Below are 27516 nucleotides of genomic sequence, written 5' to 3'. Positions count from 1 at the left end.
TTTCACTGCTCTGCATGATTTGTTTACCTTAAATGCCTAATTATAAGGAAAACCTCAATCAAAAGGTTAAACTAACCGTCAAATTTTGCCTCCAGAATAATCAGAACCAAGACTAAAGACAAGTGAAATTAAAATGGAAAAGTTACCATGATGAACAGCATCAACAAAATAAGATGAAAAAATTAGCATAAGTATACTACTACATGAATGATTAGAAACATAGCATTATTTTAAAGGTCTATTTTAACAAAATTGGCACCCCTACCTCTGGCTGGGTGTTATTGGTTTTGTCCATTACAGTTGAATAAGCCGACGAGATTAAAAGACTACTACTTCAGCAAGCAGGCAAGTTTAATTTCAGGCCAATAAATTAGCTAGTACAACCAGATTCCTTAGGGCAAAAGGTACAAGGAAATAAAACAGTATTCAACTTTGGTGAAAGTATCAATTTTGTACGCTAAAAGTGAAAGTTCAGTCTTAAACAATGGCTTTTGTACAGAATCCTTTCCCTTGTCAGGAGGAGTTAGACAAGGCTGTCTATTATCCCCTCTCCTCTTTATTCTAGGAGCGGAAATTTTAGCGAGTAAGATACGACAAGATCAAGATATACAGGGGATAAAAATCCACAGTTACGAATTCAAAATTAGTCAATTTGCTGATGACACCTCCTTATTATGTAAAGATCTTAATTCAGTTGAAAATGCCATTGCCTTACTTAATGTCTTTGAACGTGTATCGGGATTAACCTCTTACTAACCGAGCGCGAAGGCCGTACTGGGGAGTACAAAAACGACCGAGGGATAATGTTCCCCAGTACGGCTCAAGCAAGCTAGGTTGGTAAGTAGTTTATTATATGGCACTCGAAGCAAACTTGTTTATTTATAAAAACGCACTTCCAGTCACTTGAATTCAAACGGTTTCCGTCGTGGCGTGTTTTTGATGACGCGAGCAACCCAGAAAGAACAAGCTTTGACACCACGAGTATGAAAACAAATTTACTGAACGTTTAGAAATACTTCAAGAACGATTTGTAGCGGAATTTGACGAAAATCGTAACAGCTGCGGTTTGTTTTTGAAACTTAAAAAAGGGTTTCGTTGATCCCAGAAAATTTACCAGCGCATCACAAAGTACGGATCAAGAAAAGGTTGCTGCAAAAATCATATTCAACTTCAAAAGAAGCAGCATTAGGTCAATAGTCCTCATCGCTCTCATCTCTGGCTTGGAAACCCAAGTGTAGGAATAGAAACCACCACACAGTTCCTTGAAGTGCAACTGGATTGGATTCGCCGAATTTTCCTGCCTCAAAAAGAGCATCTTCTTCGTTTTCGTCAATCGCCTGAGCGGCTTGCAGCTTGTTTCTTGTCGTGCTCGTGAACTAGTGACTTGTGCTTCGCAGCTAGAACTCTTCTCGATTTTTCAAACTCATTACTCTTGAGTAGTTGAATGGATATTTCTTCTCAGATAGGTATTACTGTATATTGCGCTGAAAACTGGAAAATGTTGCTGGCTCGCACTCACCATTTTTCTTGCGTACGTTCATAAAAAAAAAAAAAAAAAAAAAAAAAATTGACAAAAGGTGATCCAGCTCGGACGCAGGTAGGCTTTCAATTGCTTGACTATTCAAGCCATTAGCTTCAATAAAACGGAGTAGAGTGTTCATATCAGTAGACGTCTTCCTTTTGTGTTTTCACTTTTCTGTTTGTTTATGAAATCGTCAATGGCTTCCTCGGCTTTCGATGATGCCTGCTTCAGAGGTTTCTAGATCTTCAGGATAGTAAAATTTCCTTTGTAAATGATATTTTTCTTCGTCCATGTTGAAATCAGTTATTTGGGTAGTTTCTTTGCGAAGAATAAAAGTATTTTCAGGTTTTCATTTCGCAGTTTTAGCTGCAAGGATTCAAATTTGCCGCTCGTCGTAAACAAAAATACACGGCTCATGAACGTTTCCATGGAAACGGTTCGTATGGTAAAATCCCGACCAAGAAAGAACCAATCAGAACGCGCGAATTTACTTCAAGGCTACCTTGCCATATAATAATGAAGCTTAACCAGTCTAAAACAAAATCACTATGGCTGGGACCTTGGCGTTTTAGTGATTCTAAACCGTTGGGTCTAACATGGACTAAAGATCCCGTCAGAACTCTTGGTATTTTGATTTCTTACGATTAAAAAGGTAACTACAAGAAGAACATTACCGAAAAAAATTGAGAAAATGGACAACTGGCTTAATTTCTGGAGATCCTGAAGTCTAACTCTGCTTGGTAGATGTCTAATTTTTAAAAGCTTAGGAACTCCACAGCTGATTTTATTCGGCTTCAATGTCGAGCATGCCTATAGAAGCGAGTGTCAAGTTGATCACCAACTATTTATTTAATTTTATATGGAACAAAAAACCTGATAAAATAAAAAGGCAAGTAATGTACCAGGACTATATGGATGGCAATTCTGACTACATTTAAGTCCCTAAATTTAGCATGGATACCCAGACTTTTAAAAAGTGAAAACTGCTCAGATGAATCTTGGTCATATATCCCAAGCTATTATTTTAAAAGGTACGGTGGACTTAACTTCTTACTTCGATGTAATTACGATAACCATTTTATTAAACAGATTGACCTTCCACTTTTTTATAAAGAAATCCTAATCCACATGTTGGAGTTAAAACAGTTGTATGGATATTACCAAGAGCAAGATTTAGTGCTATTTAATAATAGAGAAATCGTAATAAACGGGAAGCCATTTTATTTCAACGAATGGTATCTTAATGGTATATTTTCTATCCGGGATGTTTTAAATGATGAGGGGAAATTTCTTTCCTATCAGGAATTCCTCCAAAAATACCGTCACCTTAAGTACAATTTTCTTCGATATTTTTAAGTCATAGCAGCAATTCCAAAACATCTGCGAGAAAAGGCAAGTCAGACTTCGCTTAACCAACGAAAATTCGAAAAGGACAACTTTATATTCTCTCTGTCGCCAACTGTTTCAATAAACTTACTCAAGGTGAAAAGCAAAGATTTCTATTGGCTTATTACAAAAAAGTTTGCAAGTAAGGCTACTGGTTCAAGAAAATGAGAACACGAAATTCAGTCGATGAATTTGAGTTGGCCTTGCTATTTTAGTAAATTGAAGCTTATCTGTAAGGAACCTAAACTTAGAGAATTCTATTATAAATTATTACATAGAATTATTGTTACAAAGAAGGAATTGTATTACTTTGGTCTTTAAAATAAAAAAGACTGCCTATACTGTAATGAAGGTGACTCGATAAGTCATACTTTCATGGACTGCCACTTTTCCAAGTCCTTTATCAGTAACGTTGTGGAATGGTTCAACAGGGAACATGCCACCTCCTTTTCACCCTCCACCGAAGAATTTCTATTTAGTAAATTTGGTAATGATCAGTTATCGTCTTCAGATACGTCGCTTAAAACGTTTAATTATTGCTTGTTATTTGCAAAATATTATCTATACTGTCAAAAACTGAACAAAAGCAAATCAACTTTGATGAGTTTAAGCAACGTATTGCCTTCAAACTTTGCATTGAAGGCCTTTCATAATTCAATCTCTTCAATATTCATTATTTACTTAGTCTATATTTAACATGCCTGTTACAACTTGTGTTTGTGTGTACGTTTTTGTACATGTGTCCAGTGTTGTGTAAGTGTGTGCATGTGGTTTAAAATAATGCAAACGAACCTTTATATGTGTCAGCACTCCCAGAGATATTTGTAACTCTATTTTTGAAATGTAAAACTACAAATTGTAATCTTGTTATTTCCAATAATGATTTGCATTAAACAAAAAAAGGAAATAAAACAACTGCTCCAAAAATTTAGCCCCTAGATGTTTGGCTTGATGTATTTAACATGCTTAATTAAGGCTTCTATGTACAGCGTATGCCCAAACCAACCATGCACTAACCAGTGTTCTAACCACAGTCCGTGCGCCCATGGAGGCACCTGCACTGAGCTATGCGACAACGCCAGACACAAGTTTAAATGCACGTGCACGGCTGGATACTTCCGGAAATTTTGACAGAAACGGAAATCCACGTTTTGTAAGGAGAAACTCCGGAGAAAAAGACAATTTTTCTCGGGTGTGTACCATTTGTTTAATCCGAGTACCAGTTTTATATACAAAACCTTCTGCGATTTTAATCCGGAGAACAGAAGTATTTGAACCCTTCTGGAGTCTTTCAGCTTGGCTAACAAGAACGAGTTTAAACCCAAGCCATTTCATGAGGATTATCAAGTCAACCAAAACCGGTGTTCCTGGAAAAGGTTCCGTTCATCATTATCCCTGATGAAGGCGATCGCTAACCACTCTACGCATGTCCGAGCCACATGCAACTTTAACAGTAAAGGACTCAACTATACCGACTACATGAGGGCTAAATTGAGCGACATCAACATAATGGATTCTGAGGTGATGAACGGATGCAAAATATACGAATACATAACTATCAAGGGATATGGATACAAAAACTGTACCGCTTTTTACTTCCAAGGGAAATCTTGGCATGCTCACGTCGTCTCGTATTTATCGAATGGAGAAGGTAAAACTACCTTTCCAGACGCAGTGCAATTACCAAATGGTGAAGATGGTCTCGGCGTGTACGAAACAGTCAATAGTGCACATAGATGCTCCTCAAGTCACAATTTTACTACTCAGTGGTGGTATGGAGAAGCATAGCGGTGTTTAAGATTGTAAATTCCTAAAACTTGATTTCATATACCGATGGACAGAAGGACAGAAAGCCCATCGACAATTATAATCAGTAACGAACAAAACAATAAGAACGATTTTAAAAATTAGTCTCAATGAAGTACTTTTCTATTGTTGTTGTTGTTGTTGCTGTTGATGATGTTTACTTCCTCTTTTTTGACCGAGCAAATAAAACAGGCTGCAAGTCACTGATTCAACATCACATTCATGCATTGTAGGTAAAACAAAAATTAGACAACACCAACATGATTTCATGTCCCTTTTCTTTTTTTCAGGCAGATATTGAGAGTTTTCCAAAAATTTAGGGGAATATTACCTACCCACCCCACCCCCACAAAAAAAATTAATTAAAAGAAAAAAAAAAAAAAAAAGAGGAATCTCGAAGAAAATAATTGCATTGTTAAGTGCCGAGCAAACGGCCAACGGCTAATCCGGAGCGGGCACGATAGCTCCATCTTGTCCGCTCGGTTGGCCAATCAGAACGCAGGATTTGACTCATCTTGCCCGCTCGCAGGGTCAGCCATATAATAAATGGTTGTTATCCCATAACAACTCTAATATTTGCCAAAGTGTGATAACAAATAAGTGGCATATTAAACGTTAATACATGCGCAAAACTGTTGTTTGGCGAAAGTGTTAGCTGTTTAGTAGTAAATTATGCACAACCACGGCCGGGTCGTTAGATCATAACAAATTTCATCAAGGAAGCAAAAGCGATATCAGTTATGGTTTATGTTAATCCTATGACAAATAAGGAAACGGCAATGAAAATCAAAATTTCCAGAATCCGGTAATGGCGAGAAATCGATTAGAACTCGCAGTAAAGCGACTTACATGCTGTAATGGGGTCAGGATTTCCTTAATTCTGGAATAAAGGTTAGTTTTGAAAATATTGTTAGTGAACTTCTTTCGGATTGTACTCTAATTTAGAAGATCACAATTGCATGTGTGTAGTAGTCTAAAACTGAGTTTACTGGAAAGTTTTTGACTCAGTTCAGGCAATGCGATGCTCGCTCACAAAATGTGTTTAAATATCTCGGTTATTGTATAAAACAAATAGATTCCATTTTCCCGTGGGTCTGTACTCTGGTAACGCACAGAAGACGTCAAAACGTGGTAAGAACATTAGTCAGGCTACACGCCTGAGGCGCGTAGCGTACTTCTTTGTTCTCACCACGTTTTGACATCATCTGTGCGTTATTAAAATACAGTCGCACAGCAAAATGGAAGCTATTTGGCTGCTACTAGAAACCCTCTATTCGTTATTTTAACCGTGTGTGTAACTTCAAATCCGCCAAAGTACAGTATGCGATTAACCCGTAGCTAACAGCCCCATTATGGTTAAGACACCGAAACACTAAAGGCCGATTTAGACGGTACAACGTTTGCTTACGACTCTCGCATGCGATTTCTAGAGCGCAAGCTGTTCGCGTGATATATGCAAAAAGTCGCATACAACTCTCGCCATTCAACATTTCCTATACCTACAATTGTCGTGGGATTTTGAAACAAGTTTTAAAATGCTACGACATTTTTTTGTGACGCACGAAAGTCGTAAGCGAGTTGTAAGGTTGATCTATACGAAACAATTCGTGTCGTAGGCCTGTCGTAAGCTTCTCGCATGCGACAAAGTCGTACTGTGTAAATCGCCCTTAGAGACTTGTCAGATATCAACAGGGGGGGGGGGGGGGGAGTGGGGAAAGATTTTTCAATGAAAGAAAGAAAATAAAAAAAACCCTTCAAAGAAGGGAATTGGAACTCGTCATAAAATTTCAAGACCCTCCCCCTTGATAAATAAAATGTCCGAATTCCATATACAGTGGTAAACGGAAAATGATTCAGTACTTTTAATAAAGGAAACTTGAATTAAAGCCTGTGTATAAACAGTTGTATATAAAGGCAATTATTTCCATCGTCATTCCATACTGGATATCAAAAAACATTTCAAGCCGACTGAAACCTTTTAATACACGCATTTGCCCTCTAGCCACCCAACAGTTGCCAAACCAATCACAATTCAGAAGTCACGATTGGTTTTTGGTTTTGCTTCCCGCTTGAACGAAAAAGTAATGATTGCGCAAAATGCACTCGATCTATGTAAACATGTATGGATTCGTGAGACAGGAAGAACATTGGGCGACTGATTTCGCGAACATCTTTGAGACGCTGAAGGAAATGACAAGGATACGTTTAAAACAGTCTCTACACACAAAGACTTTTCATGTGAATATTACAGCTTCAGGTTCACAGGCTTTATTTAATGCTTCTCTTATTTTACAATTTATCTTCTTAAAGTCCCTACAGTTATATTTCCAAATGTTACCTAAAAAAAGTATTAATGGAGCCTTTTGTATACGCTCCGGTCCAGCAAGCATGCTTGGTAACTGGGCAAACGTTCTCTTCTTAAAGTTCCTACAGTTATACTACCAAATGTTACCTATAAAGAATTAATGGAGACTTTTGTATACGCTCCAGCAAGCATGATTGATAACTGGGCAATCGTTCTCTTTTTAAAGTTCCTACAGTTATATTACCAAATGTTACCTATAAAGAATTAATGGAGCCTTTTGTACACGCTCCAGCAAGCATGCTAGGTAACTGGAGAAACGTTATCTTCTCAGTTACTACAGTTATATTATCAAATGTCATCTAAGATGCATTAATGGAGCCTGTTGTACACGATACAACGAGCATGCTAGGTAACTGAAGAAACTTTATCTTCTTAAAGTTATATTACCAAATTTTATCTAAAAGGCATTAATCGATCCCTTCTGCACACGCTCCAATAAACATGCTTGGTAAATGGAAAAACGTTATTTACGTTCATGTAGTTATATTACCAAATGTTATCTAAAAAAGTATCAACCGAGCCTTTTGTACACGCTTCAGTAAGTATGCTAGGTAACTGGACAGAAGATATTTAAGTTCGTACAGTTATATTACCAAAATTACTTTAAAGCCATTAATTGAGCCTTTTATACAAGCTCCAACAAGAATGCTTGATAACTGGACAAACGCAAAAAACAGGGTTTCTAGGACGGATCTCAACAGTAATCCAACCAAACGGATAGATGATGAGAATTACTGAATCACCAAAACCCAACTGTTCCACCACGTTTCCAAACGACATATTAGTTGGAGTTTAATAAGAACCTGAGCTGTTTAATAAAGGGAAAAATTACTGTTAAATGCTTATTTTAAAATTCCTACAGTGGAACCTCTACCTTTAAACACCCATGACAGGTGGTATATTACGGACAGTTGACTTGGTCCCAATAAGAACCAATGAACATATCTACTCTCCCTCTAGACTAGAAAATTCATAATACGAAAAATCCGTTGTCTTTTCGGGTAGATTGAAACATTTGGACTGTATAACAAACCTCACTGCTAGTATATTTATCCATTTGGAACGACTCGACACAAATGAGACCATTAACACTATTTCCAGATGCAATTTTGCTTGATAGTAAGTTTGCCCTCCTTTTCTTGTGGCAAACGTATACGCACTCGCCCATTTGTGCCCCTTGTAAGTTTCCTAAAAATAATTCCCTAGCCATGAACCTCATTTTGCGTCCGTTTCTGTAGGCAATCACAGTGATTGGCTACAAAAATTAACTTTATTGGTTTCTTTACTACTAATGTCCCACGGCGACATATATATTGTACCTTCTTGTTTCTAACAGTCTACAAATCATTATATATCAACTAGTAGATCAACATTTTCCTTATTTTAAATTTTGGGTTTAGGGAAAGCAAAAACCAAAAATGACCAAACGGCCACCTAAGTTGTCTAAAAATGAGGAGCTTTAGTAGCAACGACGGCGCGTCAACGATAACGTCAGAAAACACTGGCTCTACACGTGCATCATACACGTTTGTACATTTCTTTGCCGTCCTCTGCAAACCAACAACGTAAAATGACGCCTGTCTTAAGCTTGATGATTATTTTTTTTCTCTTTCTAAACTTGAAAGCTGCCCGTACGACGTTAGCTCCTAGATAGTTCGGCCACATTACAAAACACCGCGAATGTAATTTTGAAGTTCCGCTTTCGTTGGCGTCGTCGTTGTCTCTGCTGAGGTCACTATTTTACCTTCTACACCACACCGTTCCCCTGGTTACATTAAGGGTGCAGCCTGACCTGTGTCTAAACGAATCAATATTCACTTTAGTTGATAAATTACGTGAATAAATCAACTTAAGTGTTTTTTGTTAATATTACATTTATCCACTAAAACTTTCTTTTTATGTTATCTACTGAATCTTTACTTTTTTGTTATTTACTAAATCTTTTCTTTTTGTGTTATCTACTAAATCTTTACTTTTTTGTTATTTACTAAACCTTTCCTTTTTGTGTTATCTACTAAATCTTTTCTTTCTATGTCACCTAATAAATCCTTTTTTTATGTTATCTGCAAATCTTTTCTTTTTTATGTTATCTACTAAATCCTTCCTTTTTATCAGCCATTTTACAGGCGATTTACTCTTATGCGAGGTAGCTCATCCCATAACTCATTAGTTAGCACGCTGCAGAGAATGTATATTTTATTATCACGTAGTGTTTGCTTTTTCCATTGTTATATATTCCGATTCGCTACTACTAAAATCATTCATAACCTAAATTTTGTTTATTTATGAACTTATGTATCAGTAATCATAATGGTACTAGTTAGGAATAATTGTGACACACTTGATTATTGAAATTATTTTACCTGGATTTTACTCACTGATTTGTAATTCAGGTCGGCATCGGTAAATAAGTCTATGTCTTTCTCAGAGAGATTTTTTATAATAACTTTGGCAATGTGATCTAGACCCCGATCTTTCGACGTACATAAATCGTTAAATTATCTTAGTTTATAGGGTGACGTCTGGATACTGCTTTTTTTTGCCAAAGTGAAGAGAAAAGAACATGAAAAAAAAAAGCAAAATAAAACAAAATAACAAGCAAACCAACAAAATCAAAAAAAAAAAAAAAAAAGGAAAACAGTTACGTTGCATTTGATTGACTCAAAGTGCAGTATCGTATGATTTTGCTGGCTTCGCGGTGTGGATACTGACGACGGTGATATCAGCATGGGATTCAGAGCTGCCGTGGCTGGAACATCCACCATCTTCTTTGCTTGACGGAATACGACTTGATTCCCCGTCAGGAATTTCATTTCCCGCCAAGTTTGAGTCTGGCTCTTCCTCCAGGGTAAAATTTACAATGCCGCTATCTTTTAGTGTGCTGGTTATTGACGGCATGTTAATCTTACCCGTTTGGATCTGCTGTTTCAGGACGTTTGCTCCAGCCAGTCCTCTAATTTCGCCCTGCAGTTCATTCAAAGGTAGCAACAGGGCGAGACAGCAGGAGAGGGACCATTTAGGATTTTTTCGCCATTCTTTCAAGTAGCAGTACATGTATATAATGTACTGGACTGAAAAGACAAAATAGGCCAGATTACTTAAAATTGAAATGTGATAGTCAAATCATTGTTTTCTAGGATTAAAAAATTAGGGAAGCATCACACTTCTCGTTTTTTTTTTTTTCCTGCTATTCATCATTTAGACGTTAATGAATTATGGAAATTTCCACAGTTCCTCAGAGCTATCATGGCGCATGGGCAATTTTGGTTACGTTTTGAAACAAGGGTTTGCATGGGGTTAAACGGATAGCGTAGCACTGGCCAAATTTTTTAACTGTCAGCTGAGAATTGGCAAAGCTGAAAAACTTTTATTAACTGTTACCTATATGAGATGTTTAAACTTTGTATGAGTATAGTACTTGTACATTTTTATTTGCAAAAAAAAAAAAAAAAACAAAAAAAAAAAAAACAGCCAATTACTTTGTGGTTAATGGTTTCAGAATAAGAAGCCATCGAAGATGGCTTGGAGCTCCTTACAACTTTGTCAAGAAGTGTTGTGGTCGCTACATGATGATATTTAGTGTTCGTGAAGTCTCAGAGGAGATTGGAATTGCTTGAAAGTTATTCGGAAATCTTCGGATCATGCTTGATGTTGTCCGATCAGCCAATGAGAAAAGGCTTAAAAGAATGCACGTGTATCGTTTGTTTCAAAAAACGTATAGTAAGCAGCCGCTAATCATACGATAAAAAGCTATCATTCACGTGCAATTAACTTTCTCAGGAAAAATACTTTCTCCTGACCACCTTTTTTCAAGACTCCATGCGTTTTAAAAAAACGGGCTTAGACAAGTTTATTCAGTCCTCCCTTCGTAACTTCAAGGCTGTTCACGAATCACTACTTATCACGTGACAATCGACTTATTTGTTCTTGACAGCCGCAGTCTAAATTAAGAATGTTAAATATATTAAAATAGAATTAAAGGATCCCAGTTAGCCACAGCTTTGATGTTGTAAATGTTGCGATCAACGTGTGAGAAATGTCAGCGGTACAACTTGTAAATAGAGTATTTGTGTTCTCAACCATTTCATACAATTTACGATACTTTCGCTTTTCATCCTTATTAATTTCATCCTCAATTTTCGATCGAGCAGTGCTTTGCTCTTTCAGAAATTTAAGTAACATATTCGTTTCAACGCTTAAAGGATATGGAATATTTTTATGTAGTAATGGAAATATTTACAGAACATTTTATATTACGGAATATTTGTATGACTATGGGATATTTAAAACCGCGTTTTGGTGTCCTTTTTTTCTTTTTTCATAGACCATAGAAAACCAATAACATTTCACGTCGCTTTACACAACAAGCCATGATGCCATAAAATAAAACCCTTTCATCGATAGTACCTTATTTAACCCAGATCACGTCGAGTACGAACTTACATGTTCACGATTGCCTTCGAAATGTAGTGCATACATATCAAGAATTGCCGGTTTTCACTGTCACGCCATTGCCGTGTGCGTGAAAAAAATATTGAAACCATTCTGTGAATGAAGTCAAGAAATTGACATGTTATACATCATAAGTAAATAAGAAGCCTTTTTAAGTGTCAGGTCTGTACGGTATTCCGTGTTAGAGTTATTTGACAAAATGTTTCACACAAATTTATAAGGCTTTGTATGGAGACGCCGTCCGAAGGACACAAACATGGCGGCCGGAAATAGGAAAAAACATCTGGAGCTCACTTTTGCCAGAAACGAGGTTAGTTTTCCCTTGTGAATTTTCGAATGTTAAGAAATATATTTCTCCTCAAACTTAAATTGTTTAGAATGCTGAAAATCACCCGAAAAGGCATTTATACGCGGGATGCCTTGAGGGACATACAGTGTCTGAAAACGGGTCAATTTCTTTTTTCTTTTTCTTTTTTCTTTCTTCGTCGTAGCCACAATTTGCACATTAATTTATTCATTAAGCTCTCCCCTCTCCTAGTCGGGATGTATTGTTCTGATTGTCTTCAACAAAAGCAGGCCAATGAAAATCCATTCTTGTCGCGTATATCGCGAGGGAGGGGACCCGCTCACCCCTACCTGTGTGACATCAAAGCATCATTTGGTTTATTCATTCCGGATTAAATTTGTGGCTGCCATATTGTTAACATGTTGTGGACATAAGTGTGCCGTTTTCGAACGGAAAATTAACCATTTTGAAGCAGTAAATCGAAAGAATAATAGGTTTGAAAAGTCCTACAAACTTAATGAAATATCATTTCCTCAACACAAGCGATGACCATTAAGATGTTACAATGATGAATTAAGCAGACGGTTTGTGTTAGAAATTTGCAAGAAAAATCATAAACAGCACATCATCAATTCATCAAATAAAACCTCTGATAAATTAAGAACGTCTTGATGGTCAATTAAGACCGGAATGTGTTATATTACACAGGATGGTTCAGAATTTCAATTCACCGTATAAACATCCTTGAATTTCTGTCTAAAAGAGAATGGTGGATGTTCTTGTCGAGGCCCTCATAGCATAGCGCGTAAGATCCTTTAAAATCTCTCACAGATAGGTAAAAAGAAATAAATTGAAATAACATTTGGAGACCATGTGATGTCAAATTTTTGTCTGCATGGCATCAGCAAGCCACGTCATCGAAACATTTTTATACCACATTGTTAGCAGGATGATACTTTTTAGGAAAAGTCACCAAGTTTTTTGGTGTTTAGTAGTGTTATCCCCCTCCCCCTTTTTTTCCAGGCTGAACAAGATAAAAGCTGATCGACAAAAATGCTTTCTTACCTATTAGAAGGACAATCACTAAAGCATTTGCTCCAACCACCAGTAACTGGAACACGATGTTATCCAGGACACGGTCAACAGATGTAGGGATGTTTTCTCCGGGAATCTTACTCACAGCCCCTATTCCCAAGTTGACGAAAGTGACCACTAGCGATGTTTGCATTAACCTGTTTTCGAACGGATCTACCACTGGCTTTTGCAGGGCAAAGATAACTGCGTAGATACCTGATGTGATGGAAGCGATTCCTGCATAGGACCTGCTCTCACCGCCGATTAGGATTAAACCAGATGTCAGAATAACCTTACGGGCTATGTCAACAAGTTCCCAATACCATACTTCAGGCCTGTAATTTTCAAACAGGAATCGTAATCCTGTTAGCGATTCAGTGCTTTTTGCTTCATTGTCGTCGTCGCAACTTTCACCATCGTTCTCTTTTCCAATACTTCCCAACGCCTTTCTTTGTCTCCAGAGGACGAGAAATGATGCAGCTGGCGCAAGGAGGACGTAACCAACGGCAACGTATCCGACGTTAACTAAACGCTTGTATCTTGAACTATCACAGTTCATGCCAAAGTCCACCTTTAAATATCTGGTACAATCATCCTCTTCATCATCGTTGCAAAGAGTACGACAAGCGAGAGGGAGTACGGCTGCTGTTTTAGAACAAGTGCTGAGGTAGGTAACATAGAGGATGAAAAAGGCGTTTCTGTAGATCAACTCTTTCGTCTGAGACATTTTCACGGCTTTCTGTTGGTCATCCAATGAGGAACGCAAGAGGTATAACTTTTTGATTCCATAAACAGATAGTGATAGGATGATGACTGCAGCATTCACTGTTAGTATGGCAAACAGATCTCCAAATGCATCGATTTTCAATTCTAGGAAGAAGCAGTGAACAGGCGCAATCCGGAACACGTTGAACTGTAGCATCTGAGAATATTTTCCGATGTAGGCAAGATAGTCGGGCCATTTAATGTATGCAAATGCTTCAAGCAGTCCAAAAGTTACTTGGTAGAAGCCAATTACGATTTTGAGCCGCCCAAGAAGAATGTCCACTGAAGAACGCCCGAGATTCTTTTTGCTTTTCTTTTTGCTCGACCATGCCAGGATAGCGGTTATTATGATAATGACTGCTGCTAAGATGGAAAGTTGCCCGATCATCCATGCTTTTGTTGGGCACTGCTTGCATGTTTTAAGTTGTTTGTAGAAGCCATCACTGCATATTTCACACAATGGACCTTTGTATCCCTTGCTGCAGTTAGAATCTATACCTCCAGTACAAGATTCTTGGCGGGGACATCTGTGAGGTTTTGGTAAAGCGTATGGGTACTTAGTTAACGACCGACTGGGTAGCGAGCCATCCATGTTTGCATTAACTTCAGTAGAGACATTGAGGACATTGCCTGTGAATTCTTTATAAATATGTTTGTGTGTTTCATTTTTCCAGTTCCACCAGAAACCAGACTTTAAAGTTGCAAAGTCATCGGCGCATTCTAAACCACTACTACATGGTTCGCATTCCCCAAACAGCTCTGTCCGACGAAACGACTGCAGACATTTGCAAGCTCGAAATCCAGCAAAAGAGCTAGTGTCAGTTCCTGTTAACGAAAAATAGCCAAATTTTAGTTATTAATATGCTTATCCATGCATATCTGTTTATCTCTGTCTGTATATGTTTTTGAGGTGGCTTACAATTTTTCCACCACTTCCTTTCAGCTATCATTTGATCGATCAGTACTAGCTCTCTTTATTTTCAATTTCAATTTATTTTTGCCATGAACAAGCATAAAAAAATATACATGCATACATACATACAGTGTGATACATACATTTGCAGTAATTAAAGTAAATAATTGGTGTTATCATCATCATCATCATCATCATCATCATCATCATCATCATCATCATCATCATCATCATCATTATTATTATTATTATTATTATTATTTAAAAAGGGAAAAAAGCGAGAAAAAAAAACAATCAGGTATCAAACAATTGACTAGACATTTGTAAAAAGTTTATGACCATTTATTTTGATTGAACAGCTAACCATGGCAACAATATAACCGGTTAAATAAGGCCCTTGTTTCAGCTTTCGGATAACATAAGTCAGAAAGGAGCTGTGCGATCCCGATGTTTTACTATCGAATTGTGATAAAAATACCAAGACGTAACTTTTTTGCGAATGGAAACAAACAAAAAACACAAAAAAGGTTTTGTAAAACGGGCATAAGAGCCACCTTAAATTTTTAAATCATGTGAAGCGAATTATTTAAATTGTTTGTTGACCTATTTCATAAACCTCAATTCGACCCTATGATTACCACAAGTTTAAAATGTAGTGCAGTATATATTAGTCTTTTTAGTGTTTTATAACTAGTGTAGTCATATGCGTCGGCAGGACTGAAAGACTACCACATGGGATTATATAGCTACTCATTGGTGCGTTTGGACACAAAGGGAAAGCAGGCAGAATGCCCCACAACCCACAGGGCGCCCACACAAACTATGTGACCGTTTGTATTTTGAAGTTATAGAGGCAATGTATGGGAATATCGAAAATCCTCGTATTATCGTACTAGATTGCGATAGATATTCTCATTTAACATCAAAATAAACACCTTAAATGTTGTGTGTTGTCATTCCTGAGGTTGAAGACGGCGATTTTAGCCATTTCGAAGGGTTCGGCGTTGAACGTTCACTCGAGCGTAATAGAAGAGTGAGAAGGGAGGAAAACTTGTTTTGAAAGGGTTCCAGCGCCGGAGCGATTTTTCCCCAAAAAAACGCATCGCTCCGATTTCAAACTTCACAGCATAAAGGTCAAATAATTTTCGATTCTTCTCGTACCTTCCAATCGAAAATCCATCCAAACAGCCCGGAGCTAGTCCTCGAAGAAAATCAAAATCCCACAGTATTCGAGCGAGTGGAATGCGTAGCAAAATTTATACGTGCTATTGTCTAACATCGTCCAATCAGAAAGGGGTAATCAGCGGGACGGTTTGTGGCTGGCACGTATGAATTTTGCTACATATTCCACTCGCTCGAATACTGTGGGATTTTGATTTTCTTCGAGGACTAGCTCCGGGCTGTTTGGATGGATTTTCGATTGGAAGGTACGAGAAGAATCGAAAATGTTTTGACCTTTATGCTGTGAAGTTTGAAATCGGAGCGATGCGTTTTTTTGGGGAAAAATCGCTCCGACGCTGGAACCCTTTCAAAACAAGTTTTCCTCCCTTCTCACTCTTCTATTACGCTCGAGTGAACGTTCAACGCCGAACCCTTCGAAATGGCTAAAATCGCCGTATTCAACCTCAGGAATGACAACACACAACATTTAAGGTAAAAATACGTTTATTTTGATGTTAAATGAGAATATCTATCGCAATCTAGTACGATAATACGAGGATTTTCGATATTCCCATACATTGCCTCTATAAATTCAAAATACAAACGGTCACATAGTTTGTGTGGGCGCCCTGTGCACAACCTTGCCAGGACTTGCCATAAGTAATTGCAGAGTAGGTTAGTTAGGTTACTACATCTCTTGTGCTACGTGGTAGATTTCTAACCCTAAAAATCAGAAAATACACCGGAGCAAGATAATTGTACTACCTTGTGGACAGGCCCTACAATCTCTGGCTCTCCTCCCAGGCGCATCGTTCTCCGGCACAAATGTTCCATTAGGGCAATGTAAACAACTTTCACTGACAAAGGCTTCAGTCTCCGAATAAAAACCTCCTAAGACGTTAAAGAAAAAAAAAATAACATGTTCAACCTATAAGAAACATGAGAAGCCTTGCAGGGCAAGTACATAAGTAAACTGCGCGAAACGAGTCGCACTCCTCCCTTCTTGAGCTCTCACTACACTTTAAGAGACCCTCAACAAAGCAATTTAAAGGCCTCTTGTCTTTTCTCCATAATAGGACCTTATCGAATTTAAAAGTAAATTTGCTTTAACGCGTGAGGAAAAATATAACGCTTACCGGCGTTGTATGATTGCTTCACATATATATATTGCATGGTGGCGTCAACAATCTGACTTCTAAGGCCCCGTTTATATGGAGAAAAGTTGTCCCGGGTAGAAGGGTCACTCGCCTACCCGAGCTACCCTAAGCGAGCCAACTTTTCCTATATTTCGTTACAAAACTTGGCGAACCGTTTACATGAGAAACAAAAAGTTGGCTCGGCTGGAAGGGTGACTTACCTGGCCGGGTCACCCTTTTTCGATGGTAGGATCACCCTCCTAGTCGGCCCAACTTTTCTCCATATAAACACTTTGGTTCGCCTAGCCGGGTCAACTCCGTCAAGGCGAGACAATCTGAGCATGCGCGAGCGCTGTTGGCTCGGGCAAAGGGGTCAACTTTTTTCTCTTATAAACGCTCGCTGAAGGTGACTCGGCTGGTAGGGTGACCCTCTTTCCCGGGACAACTTTCCTCCATATAAACGGGACCTAAAGCATAATGAATTAATTAATATAAAGTTTTTCAGAAAGTGTTGATAATTTTGTAGCCCCAAGATAATAAAAAATTGAGCATCACTGGAAGAGGTTTTGATTAATGTTATGGTAGAACAGCACATTTTAAAACATCGGACCTCTTTCGGTAACAAATAAAATAAAAAGATAAATAAACAAAAAAATAAATACATAAATAATTAAATAAATAGATAGATAAATAAATAAAAAAAATATGCATCTAGTGAATAATATTTGGCATATTGCAGCGTAATAATGGCATTTTACGACTCCGAAACGTTGTTTGTTTTTATCGTTTCTTTTCACTTGCCTTTAAAATTATTGTTGATTAATTATCTCAAAAAAAAAAGAAAAAAAAAAATGCGTGGTTACCCCCAATTTATTTTTTGGGATTCCAATAGTCATTGGAAATTTCTTCTTTTTCTGTATAGTCATAAACTGCGCAAAAGTAACTTTGTATTATAATTAGAAGGCACCATCTTTAAGGTAGCATTAGACTTGATAGAAACAGGTGCTATTTCAGTAATACTTTGGACGCCCTTTAACACAGTTGAAAAAACATGTAAGGATTATATTTTGAGTCTGAACTTCAATGCTAATGGTGTATCTGTTTCTGTTAAGGCTAAAGTAAACAAACTAAAGTAAACTAAATTTAAAAAAAAGAAAGTAGAACTCATTTGTGTTCACTAGATACCAACCGATCTTTGTTTCATGAAGATATGTGAATTTTGCAAAAAATAAACTGGATCTTCTAATAGCTCATTTTTCATTTAACGACACCTTTTCTGCGGCATTAAAAATGAGAGTTTATTCTCTCAATGTTTCAACCAAAAAAAATAGATTCAACTGAAGGGGATCCTCGGCTTCAATCAATAGCTGCTATCCTAACACCATGAAATTCGTAAGCAATTCTTAGCTCCTTAACAAACTTAACATCACTCTTATCAGTACTAACGCATGTGCAGTTGGTAGCGGCCGAGAAGTCGGTTGGTCTGTTTTCTTTCTGTGATTAGCGGCAAACTATGATACCCAGTTAAACATGCTTCTATTCTTAAATAGAATCTGTGAATTATCCACGGTATTTAGTTTTCATCATGCGCGGACATGAAAGTTCTAATATCTTTAATGTAAGCGCGCTCGCGCGCTGTTGATTTCTACTTCGATCCGACACGATAAACCAATTTTCCCTTCCTTTTCATGGAGGTTTGTGAGAACGCCTTTTTGGAATTCGAAAGTACCTTATTCTCCTTTATTTTTGCGGAACTTAAATTTCGCGAAAATGTTCTCGGCACATTTCGCGAATCTTTAATTTCGCGATCGCAGAGAAAAATTGTGTTTGAAGGGAATTTAATTTCGCGAAATTAGCGATTAAGTGACTTAATTTTTTTTCTTTTATTACAAAAATAGTACGTTAATCAACTAGCGAAAAAGAACTAAAATGCTGTCCCTTAGTGGCACCTGTATTCCTCTAAAAGTCAGTCTTTCAGTAATAAAAAAAGTGTACTTGTTCTTCCGAGTCATTATCGAGTATCGAGAGTATCGTTACTGATGAAAACTGTCGTCTATCCCCATTGATTCAGGGAGGTCTGGAAATTCCTTTTGATGTAATTTAAGAAATGGACGATACACCAAGGAACAGGGCAATAATGAAAAGATACAAGACACTCGTAACTAGACACTACAAGCACCCGGAACAGGATGGTTGACTGTACAAAGGATGTATTGGAGGAACTGTGCGAAGATGATTACTCAGATCCTGAAGAAAAGCCTTAGGCGAATCTTGACAATGATTAACATCTAAAATTGATAGATGATAGCTCCTTGTACTAACACCTTGTGTTAAAAATTGTTTAGGACTCTTGAAAACACAAATACATGATTTTTCTATGGCCATTAAATTTCGCAAAATCAAAGTTCGCGGTCGTTATTTTTCGCAGGTCTTTAAGTTCGCGAATTTTCTAAAATCGCGAATTTAAGAACCCGCGAAAATTAAAGAGAATAAGGTATTTCGATTTGAGAATGCAAATAATATTTACTTTAGTTTTATCGTTTGTTATAATTTCACTTGGCTGAGTAGAACGCTGTAGAGTACAGTAAACGTCCCCTGCCTGGGACATAAACCCATTTTTCTTGACATGGGTAGGGATTACAGTAAAGTTGCCACTGCCTATCCCGAAGTTCTTTTGTCTTGAAGAAATTTTTGTCTGCTTTGTTTGTTGTAGATAGTGGAAGTCTACTGTATATTAAGGGCGTTTTCTTTTTTTTTTCCGTTTGTTGTAAAATCCGCCTCGTGATCTCAACTAAGACTAAAATCGACTAAAATCAGTCACGTTCTTCCATCTGATTGACCGATCTAAAATGGCCCTCTGTAGGTCGCTTTACCAATTTTACCAGAATTATGAAGCGTTTATTACGTACGCTCGCATACATAAGCTTTAAAAAATATAAATATCTAAACGTTTTTGAGGATACGTTTCCGGATCTATTTAAACAAACGTTTCATTACATCACGGTTAGTTTTTATTAACATATATGTTCTGTGTTGTGAGCTACTGCGCGTAATACAAATACAAATCTTAGACCATTAAAGTTTTGCAGGTTTTCTTCTCATTTCTTCGAGGGAAATATCCATGTGAGTGCATAGGCCCTTCACTTTAGTGTTTACTTGAAATAAAAACAATATTATTCTGAGGCCGAAATTTAGAAACGCCCCCTTTTTGCCCCAGAAAATCAAATAAGTACCCCTGGCGCTAATTCAAGCATTTACGGTATTTGAGGGGACGTCAGAACACGGAAAATAGTTCGATCTAGATAGGGCTGACGTGAAATTCTAGCAAAACAAAGGATACACGTTTGAAAGGACTCACCTGCTGGGCACTCCAGGCAGTTAAGGCTGCCCGGCTTCAAAAACGTGCCGGTTAAACATGGAAGGAGTCTGTATTCTCCAAGTGATGTATTTGCAAACCCAGCAGCCAAAAATGCCGGTTTCACGGCCCAATTCGCTGACTCCTCTGAGAGGTTTATGTCTTCTGATTCGCCTTCCCCTAAGCCCCTATATCGCAAGTCGTAAGAAACAGAAATAAATAATAAAATACTTTGCTCATGAAGCTAGGAATTGCTCAATAAAATATTCAGAACATAATTAGTTGAACACTTACAGCTGGATTTTGCAGCGTTCTCTGCCATTCGAATCCATGAATTTCATGGAACCTATTTCTCTATTTTTAACGCTTCTGCAGAACGTATAAAAAAATATTTGCGTTTAAACAGGTAGACTGAACCATTCATGCAAAAAAAAAGAGCAAGGTTGATTTCAAGGAAATATATTTTTCTAATATGTCGAAATGTGCAGCCTTTCTTTTTTAGCGTATTTTTGAATATGACCCTATGGCAAATGACGATACAATTTACAGCAGTTGTAATTATACCATTTGCACGTTTGTATATTTGCATTTTTTTTTAGCGGTAGCAAAATAAGATGTTTAAACTACAACATGTTGGAAAGGTTTATTTTGTGTTATTGATTTTGACATTGTGCATTTTATAATTTCTTATTCTACCAGACTACCAGTTTTGTGATATCCTATCACATTTATTCTCTCGTCCCTTTTTATCTGTTCAGTGTCTCCCTTCTATTCTCAATAACTCCTATTTTTTCTCTATTTCTCTCTTTTCTTTTTCATTCGTTCTTTATTTTTTTCTTCCGTTTCTATTCCGCATTAACTTCCACTTTATTACTCCCTCCCCCTTCTGCCCATTATTTTCAGTTTTCAATTTGCACTGGTCTTTCCCAAGTGAATACAAGAGAAACAGCCAAGATCAACTCGTTAGCATTTTGATATAAGATGATCAATAAACGCGTTCGTGTTATCCGTTCTCCAGTCCAAGGAGGCTCCTTTCAGATGATATTGTCCCTTCCACCTTATACATGTTCTCTTTCAATCTGTATCAATCGTCTGAATCGAAGCGGCCGTCAGATATCCATAGGTTAAGGAGTGCGGGTAAGACCGGTATAAATAGAACACCGTACCGTTTAAACACGGAAGAGTTTTTTTTTTTTTTTTTTTTTTTGATACTCACATTTTAGTGGTTAGCTTGGATGCCCCACCGAGAGATGTAGAGCTAACGGATTCCAAATTTGTCCGTATCATGTATCTAACGACAAGAAACAAAAATTATATCGCCACATTTGCCTGTTAGACCAGCCTAATGTCAAACGTGAGCTCTGTGGTAAGTTTCACCCCACCGAGGAGCGCAGAGTATAAAAACACATAACTGTGTTGGATGAATCTGGCCACGGATGTGGCAGGTTTAATTGAATTAAGGCTAAAGCTGATAACACCGCAATAAATGTAAACGGTTAAACTTAATTAACAAACGTGGGGCGAAAAACAACGCCACTAATATATATTGACTTGTAGACAAAGGCAAAGAAACAGTGATAACCCATTGCCTGGCGAAAGGGGAGGAAGCGAGAAAAAACTGTCCCTTAAACACTATGAACACTCTGAATGTAAGGAAAGGAAGGACGCTAGCGCTTTTAACAAGGAATCTCGACTATAAACCTAGTCGGAACCACTCTAACACATCATTGGTTAGATCTTGGTACCTCACACCAAAGACCTCAACGGGTTATCACGTAAGCATCATGTCGCAACATAAATAACATTATGTAGTCTATATGGGTTCCATAATGTTTGTTTGTATGTTTGCTATCTATTGTGCTATTTGATACCATTCATGAGAGTAACGGGTTTATGACGAGTCTTTTACATCGATAACCCTTTAATCTTTGTTTTGATAATCGCTAAGGACGACTTTCTTTTCCAAATAAATAAATTTATCAAAAACTGTCACGGTTGACCCGTAATATCATTCGAGCGCAAAGGTGGCTTCGTTACAAAACGAGATGTGAAAGTTAAACAAAAGACGACAAATGCTAAAGTTTCGGTCGCCAATCAACCGGCTAGTAGATTGACGTCAGAATCCTTTTAGAAAACTAGAAAAAATTGAATTTAACGTCAAATACTCGAAGCGCAATGTTCTTTGGGGCGACCTGCACATTTTGAAAGGGCCTAAAATGGTTGGTCAAGAGGTCAAAAAAACGAAGAACAGAACGATGCTCTTAGCCGTAAAAAGGTGAAAAAAAAAAAATAATTAATTGAAAAATAACGTATCTGTAGGTTATCGGGTCCAGAAAAAATGAAGTTTTTGAAAGGTGAAAGTCTGTTGTTTTCTTTTCCTTTACCTTTAAGTTTTTAAGGGTAAATTTAAAGGCAAATTTGTGTACCTTAAACACGGACCCGCACTATGAAAGGAACCCATGGCCTAGCCAAGCCGTCAGTCATTCCAGTGTAGACACCGAGCTGTAAACATTGCAAATTCCGTTTATAATATTGACATAATAACTCAATTTGAAATTCGTATGCCTATTTGCCTCGTGAATAAAGCTAGAGATTTCCTAATTTGTTTTTGTGGCTCAATTGCAATATATATTGGCCAAAATATTATTTTAAGGGCTCAGGTGATTATTTCAAGACAACTTTGATGTTATTTCTTGAAATACCAATTCCGCAACGTTTACTTCGTACTTGCTCACTATGACCGCCATCCCTAAACGGAGGCGTTGAAGCGGTGACTGTGTGACAAAAGTGGGAGCAGCTATCCCTATTATAGTGCGGGTCCTTGTTTAAGGAACGAACACCCGTTCGGAATCTTTAGCTTAATTATTAACTATTAGAAACTATTTGGAAAAAAATCTCATCCGATGATTCCACGAGCGACTGTTGCTCTTCCGAAAATGGCATCCTCCCTTATTTAGCACTTTAACCGCCGACCTTGTGATGTCCCTTCAATACTAAAAGAATTAAACTTTGCATGTTTTAAAGGTCTGTAGCGACCATAACGACTATTTTGCTTTCATTATAATCTGAGCCGAACCTCTGGAGTCACATGATTTAGTTTTTCCTTCTCCAAAAAGGGCCTTTGGATGCTTAGGGACAAGTGAGAAGGCCGGGGACTCGCTCACTTCTGACGTCTCGAAAAGCACGCTCACATCACAAAATCAACACAAGAATCACCATTAAAACACGTCATCCATTAGCCCTTTAATTTCCCCATAACATTACTCCGATCTTACTCTTAGAAAGTTTGAATAATATTCGGTTGTTGGCTTTGCCTGCGTTAATTCGGCTTTATTGGTAGAAGCCGCCGCTGGAGATACTCCCGTTGGTCAATCTAAGTCACCAGCCATGCGCCAACAACAGAAATTGCCACAGGGAAGAGCTCTCTTGTTGTCAGGAGTCACAACACACCCTGGAGTATTAAGAGCATGCTTTAACCGCGAGAAGCGTTTACGGAATTGAATATTTTCCAACATATACTCACATTAAGAGAACTTGTTTTGACAAAACAAATGCGCGAGATCCAATGGAATGTATAGGATTATCTGACAGCAATCTGCCGAGAGAAAGAAAAATTTATTGCGCCAGTTGGTAGCTTGTTTAATTATCTTAATTATCGAATTGTCTCCAGATAAAGGTACTATGTAGCAGTTGGTGACAGTGAACTCAGTAATTGGTCTTCAAGTTTCTCTATTTTAGGTGCCAAGTGACCGTGAAATCAGTTTCTATGCTATATTCTGCCATCCTCAAGACGGCAAGCCTGACTTTCCGTCGCCAATGGCGGGCCCTGATCAGTTTACTTCCATGTAGGAATAGTTTATGATACCGACAGTTCAGTGGATTTTGTAGCTCAACAACCCCATGCCCCTCCCCTACGGTCTATCATATCTTTTCAACCAGCGGGTAGAAGCTACCTTGCACTGAAAGTTTCGAACATATGAATCAATGCTACTGTTGTTGTTCTCTCTGACGAGTTATGGCGCCCCTGTTTTGGACTAAAGAGTTTGCTTAATGATGGTTGCATGATCTGTGCTTCTGTTTTCCAAACAGTTGTTAGCTAGGACAGGCATTCACCCGCTCAGATAATCAAGGCATATATCTGATCCGGACACAAGGACTTACTGCATGGTACACTCCAGGTTTTCGAACACCTGTTATGAATTGTCATCTGATATATCTATAGACCAGAAGACATTTGGTATTATATTGTTAGCGGTATCCAATTTCTGTGAGAGTGAAGCCTCGTTTGCGAAAGGTAATAACGGAAAAGGCGGACATAATCCCTTCATCAACGGACTCATTTGGAATAAGTACCCGTCGCACAACTGCAGCATTTTTTTTTTCGTCCAAGGACGAACGCAGTACAATAATTTTACCACCCACTCATTTGTAATTATGTCCCTTTTTGGGTAACATTTTTCAAAGCTTACAAAAATCCTTGACATCATTATCGGCTAGTTAATCTTTGACTTGTAAGTTTTGGAATCTGTTGCACGACTTTGAAAATCGCTATGTTAATGAACAACAATGCTTTTAATCAGGTTTTGTATACTCGTCCCTTTGATTTTCTTTTTGATTGAGATATGGTTCGCAGATTCTAGTGTTCAAAATAACCTGTGTAGTCAGTACTGTCTTCCATAATATTATAAATATTTTTAAAAAATATGTCTAGAAGTCAACAGAAAAATTTAAGTATTTTGACCAGCTACTACAACGACGGTAACAAGGACATCATAAACCAATATGATTTAAGCTGAGGTACAGTGGATGTACACGTACATTATTAATTTTGGCGCATTTCTTCGCCGTCCGCCAAGAAACAACAACTTTAAATGACCAAATTTACAGTCTTCTGGAGGATGCAAGTACACGACGAGATATCTTTCGTTACCCTTTTTAACTTGAAAGACGTTCTTACTAATTTTGTTCCTAAGTAGTTCTGGCAAATAGTATAAGTTGAACAAGTTGGAATAATTGCGTTGAACTTTTTTTAAAGTGATTTAGTTACTTATTGAAATGTTTACTACAGCTATCCTTGCACTGTTGTCAGACCTTTCTTTAACACTTACAAGTATTTAAGGCTTGTGAGGTTAAAGGCTTCCTCTGGTATGGAGCGGATACTATTATTTTGAAGAATCCTAGTGAGAACGAAAATAAAACAGGCAAACCTCCAATACGCCCAAAACCAAATCAATGAAACACTAACAACAAACAGATCAACGCTAAAATTGTGTAGCATTACAATTTTAAGTAAAAAATTAAAAATATAGTTGTAGCTATTTACCAACACTTATTGATATTCTGCGACTTCTTTAATTCTTTATTGTTCAACATCTTTCAATCGAGTGTTATCTCGTAGAGCATGCTCGTACATAATGTTTAATTGTACTGTTCAGCCACCAACCAACTAACCAACCAATCAATCAATCAATCAATCAATCAATCAATCAATCAATCAATCAATAAACCAACCAACCAATCAATCAATCAATCAATCAATCAATCAATCAATCAATCAATTAATCAGTCAATCAGTCAGTCGATCAATCAGTGATGTTCAAGACCGACATACTCGAAGACGAAGGAGGGTTAACATTAAATTAAGTTCATAATTCTGATTTCGTGTTATTACATGTAAAAAAGCACAGTTACTAAACGTATGCTGATACCTCAGCCCTAATAGAAACACGACAGGGCGTACCCTGGTACTTACAAATATTTTAGAGACTGTTGATTCCAGAAAAGACCGGCGGAAATGTTCTTGAGTTTATTATCTGCCAAGTTACTGCAAAAAAAGAAAAAAAAAAAAAAAGAAAAAGAAAACATAGGACTTGTTTTTTTAGGTTTATGAGCACAGTTATTAAAAACCATTTCGTTGGTCTTTTAGGTACCAAATAGCGTGAGTTGCACCTTCAATTAATTTCTTTTCCTTTTTTTATACTAACACCTACACAGCCTCTAATTATCCAAAATACACTATAAGCAGTTGACGATGAAAACATAAAGGGCAACAATAGCAGTCGCTGATCTTTATTCTGCGTTCTCACTTGACATAATCAGAAGCAATTAAATACCAGAACAACCTTGATTGACGCTAACAGTGATTATCAAGGATCAACGTTGCGTCACCAATTCTTCGACTATATTCCATTTTGTTGGAACTGATAGCTGAAAAATAACAGACTCACTTTGCAAAATTCTTCTATCAGAAAGTTTGTGTTTCATATTTTTGTGCGTGAGACAAAGAGTTTTTGTAGCAGACGTTGCAGATGACCCTTGCTGCGGTATCCACATTTTTCAGGATGCGTGTATTAAGGTTTATTAAGGTTTATTTAGAAGTAAATGTATTAAAACAAATGATACAAAGCGAACTAATGGAGCTTAATGGTGACAAACATACATGAACTCTAGTGCCCTGAGAGTGGAAAAAATTCCTGAAGGCAGATTGCTAAAACCATTTCCAGACAAACTCCTGCAACAAAATGGATATATTTTTTTTTAACTATTTTAGACAGCGAGAAACAAAGACAATAATATCAATATATGTCGGAACCTAACAAAACGTGATAATTCTGAAAGAAAAAAAAATTAAATATTCAGCTGAGACACTATAATTCAGCGTCACCGCATAATGAAATCCAGACGTTGTGTTTTCCAGTTCTCTAGGTATTGTAATTCGTGCACGTGGTAAACTGTAATATAAGGAGAATTGATCTATCAGGCACCTTAGAAAATTATTTTCCGTCGTTAAATCTTTGGAGTTAAACTGATGGTTGATGGTTAAAATTTTTATTTGTTTTTTTTGTCTTTTTTTTTTTTTTTTTTTTTTTATCAGCGTGCTTTAGTCACGTTATCTGGTAACAGAGAAGTCAAATTCTGTGCCAAAAGGTTGGATACCAGCTCAGTGCAAATGATCTCGATATACAATTTCTTAAATTTCAGTTTAGACAAAAAAGGGGGTGGGGGGGGGGGGGGGGAGATTTGGAGAAGTCCTTTCAGCCCGATGGATTAAAATACCTCCTGAAATACCTAAAATTACACCTAAAATACCGATGGGTTAAGATACCACCTGCAACTTCATAAAATAGCTCCTAGATAAAAATGTGTAAAATGAGAACTTTAAGGTCAGTTGCAGCCACAACGCTCAGTAAAAGTTCTTAGCAGATTATATCCACCAAGTAACGGATAAAACCCACCAATGTGTTTACCAATACATTTACGTTTTCTGTGTTATGGTACGCATGAGCATTTTAATT

The 27516-nt window shown here is 37.4% G+C and overlaps 2 protein-coding genes across 2 annotated transcripts in view; both read right to left on the bottom strand.

Moving 5' to 3' along the window:
* Positions 1–27516, bottom strand: part of LOC146482818 (uncharacterized) — a 410856-nt gene that overhangs the window by 224062 nt on the left and 159278 nt on the right. The window lies entirely within an intron of this gene.
* LOC146482821 (uncharacterized) lies at positions 9617–26042 on the bottom strand. The gene is made up of 9 exons (XM_085106652.1): positions 25974–26042; positions 25330–25398; positions 23745–23816; positions 21438–21512; positions 20516–20590; positions 20225–20409; positions 16496–16621; positions 12883–14481; positions 9617–10150 (listed from the first exon to the last, which is right to left on the bottom strand). Exons 4-9 carry the CDS (start codon positions 21506–21508, stop codon positions 9741–9743), a joined length of 2466 nt encoding a protein of 821 aa, XP_084962778.1. The 5' UTR covers positions 21509–21512; positions 23745–23816; positions 25330–25398; positions 25974–26042; the 3' UTR covers positions 9617–9740.

Source organism: Pavona decussata, unplaced genomic scaffold (assembly GCF_977016875.1).
Source record: "Pavona decussata unplaced genomic scaffold, jaPavDecu1.1 SCAFFOLD_42, whole genome shotgun sequence".
Taxonomy (NCBI): domain Eukaryota; kingdom Metazoa; phylum Cnidaria; class Anthozoa; order Scleractinia; family Agariciidae; genus Pavona; species Pavona decussata.
Note: the sequence above shows the minus strand (reverse complement) of the source record. Positions and strands in the feature narration are given on the sequence as shown.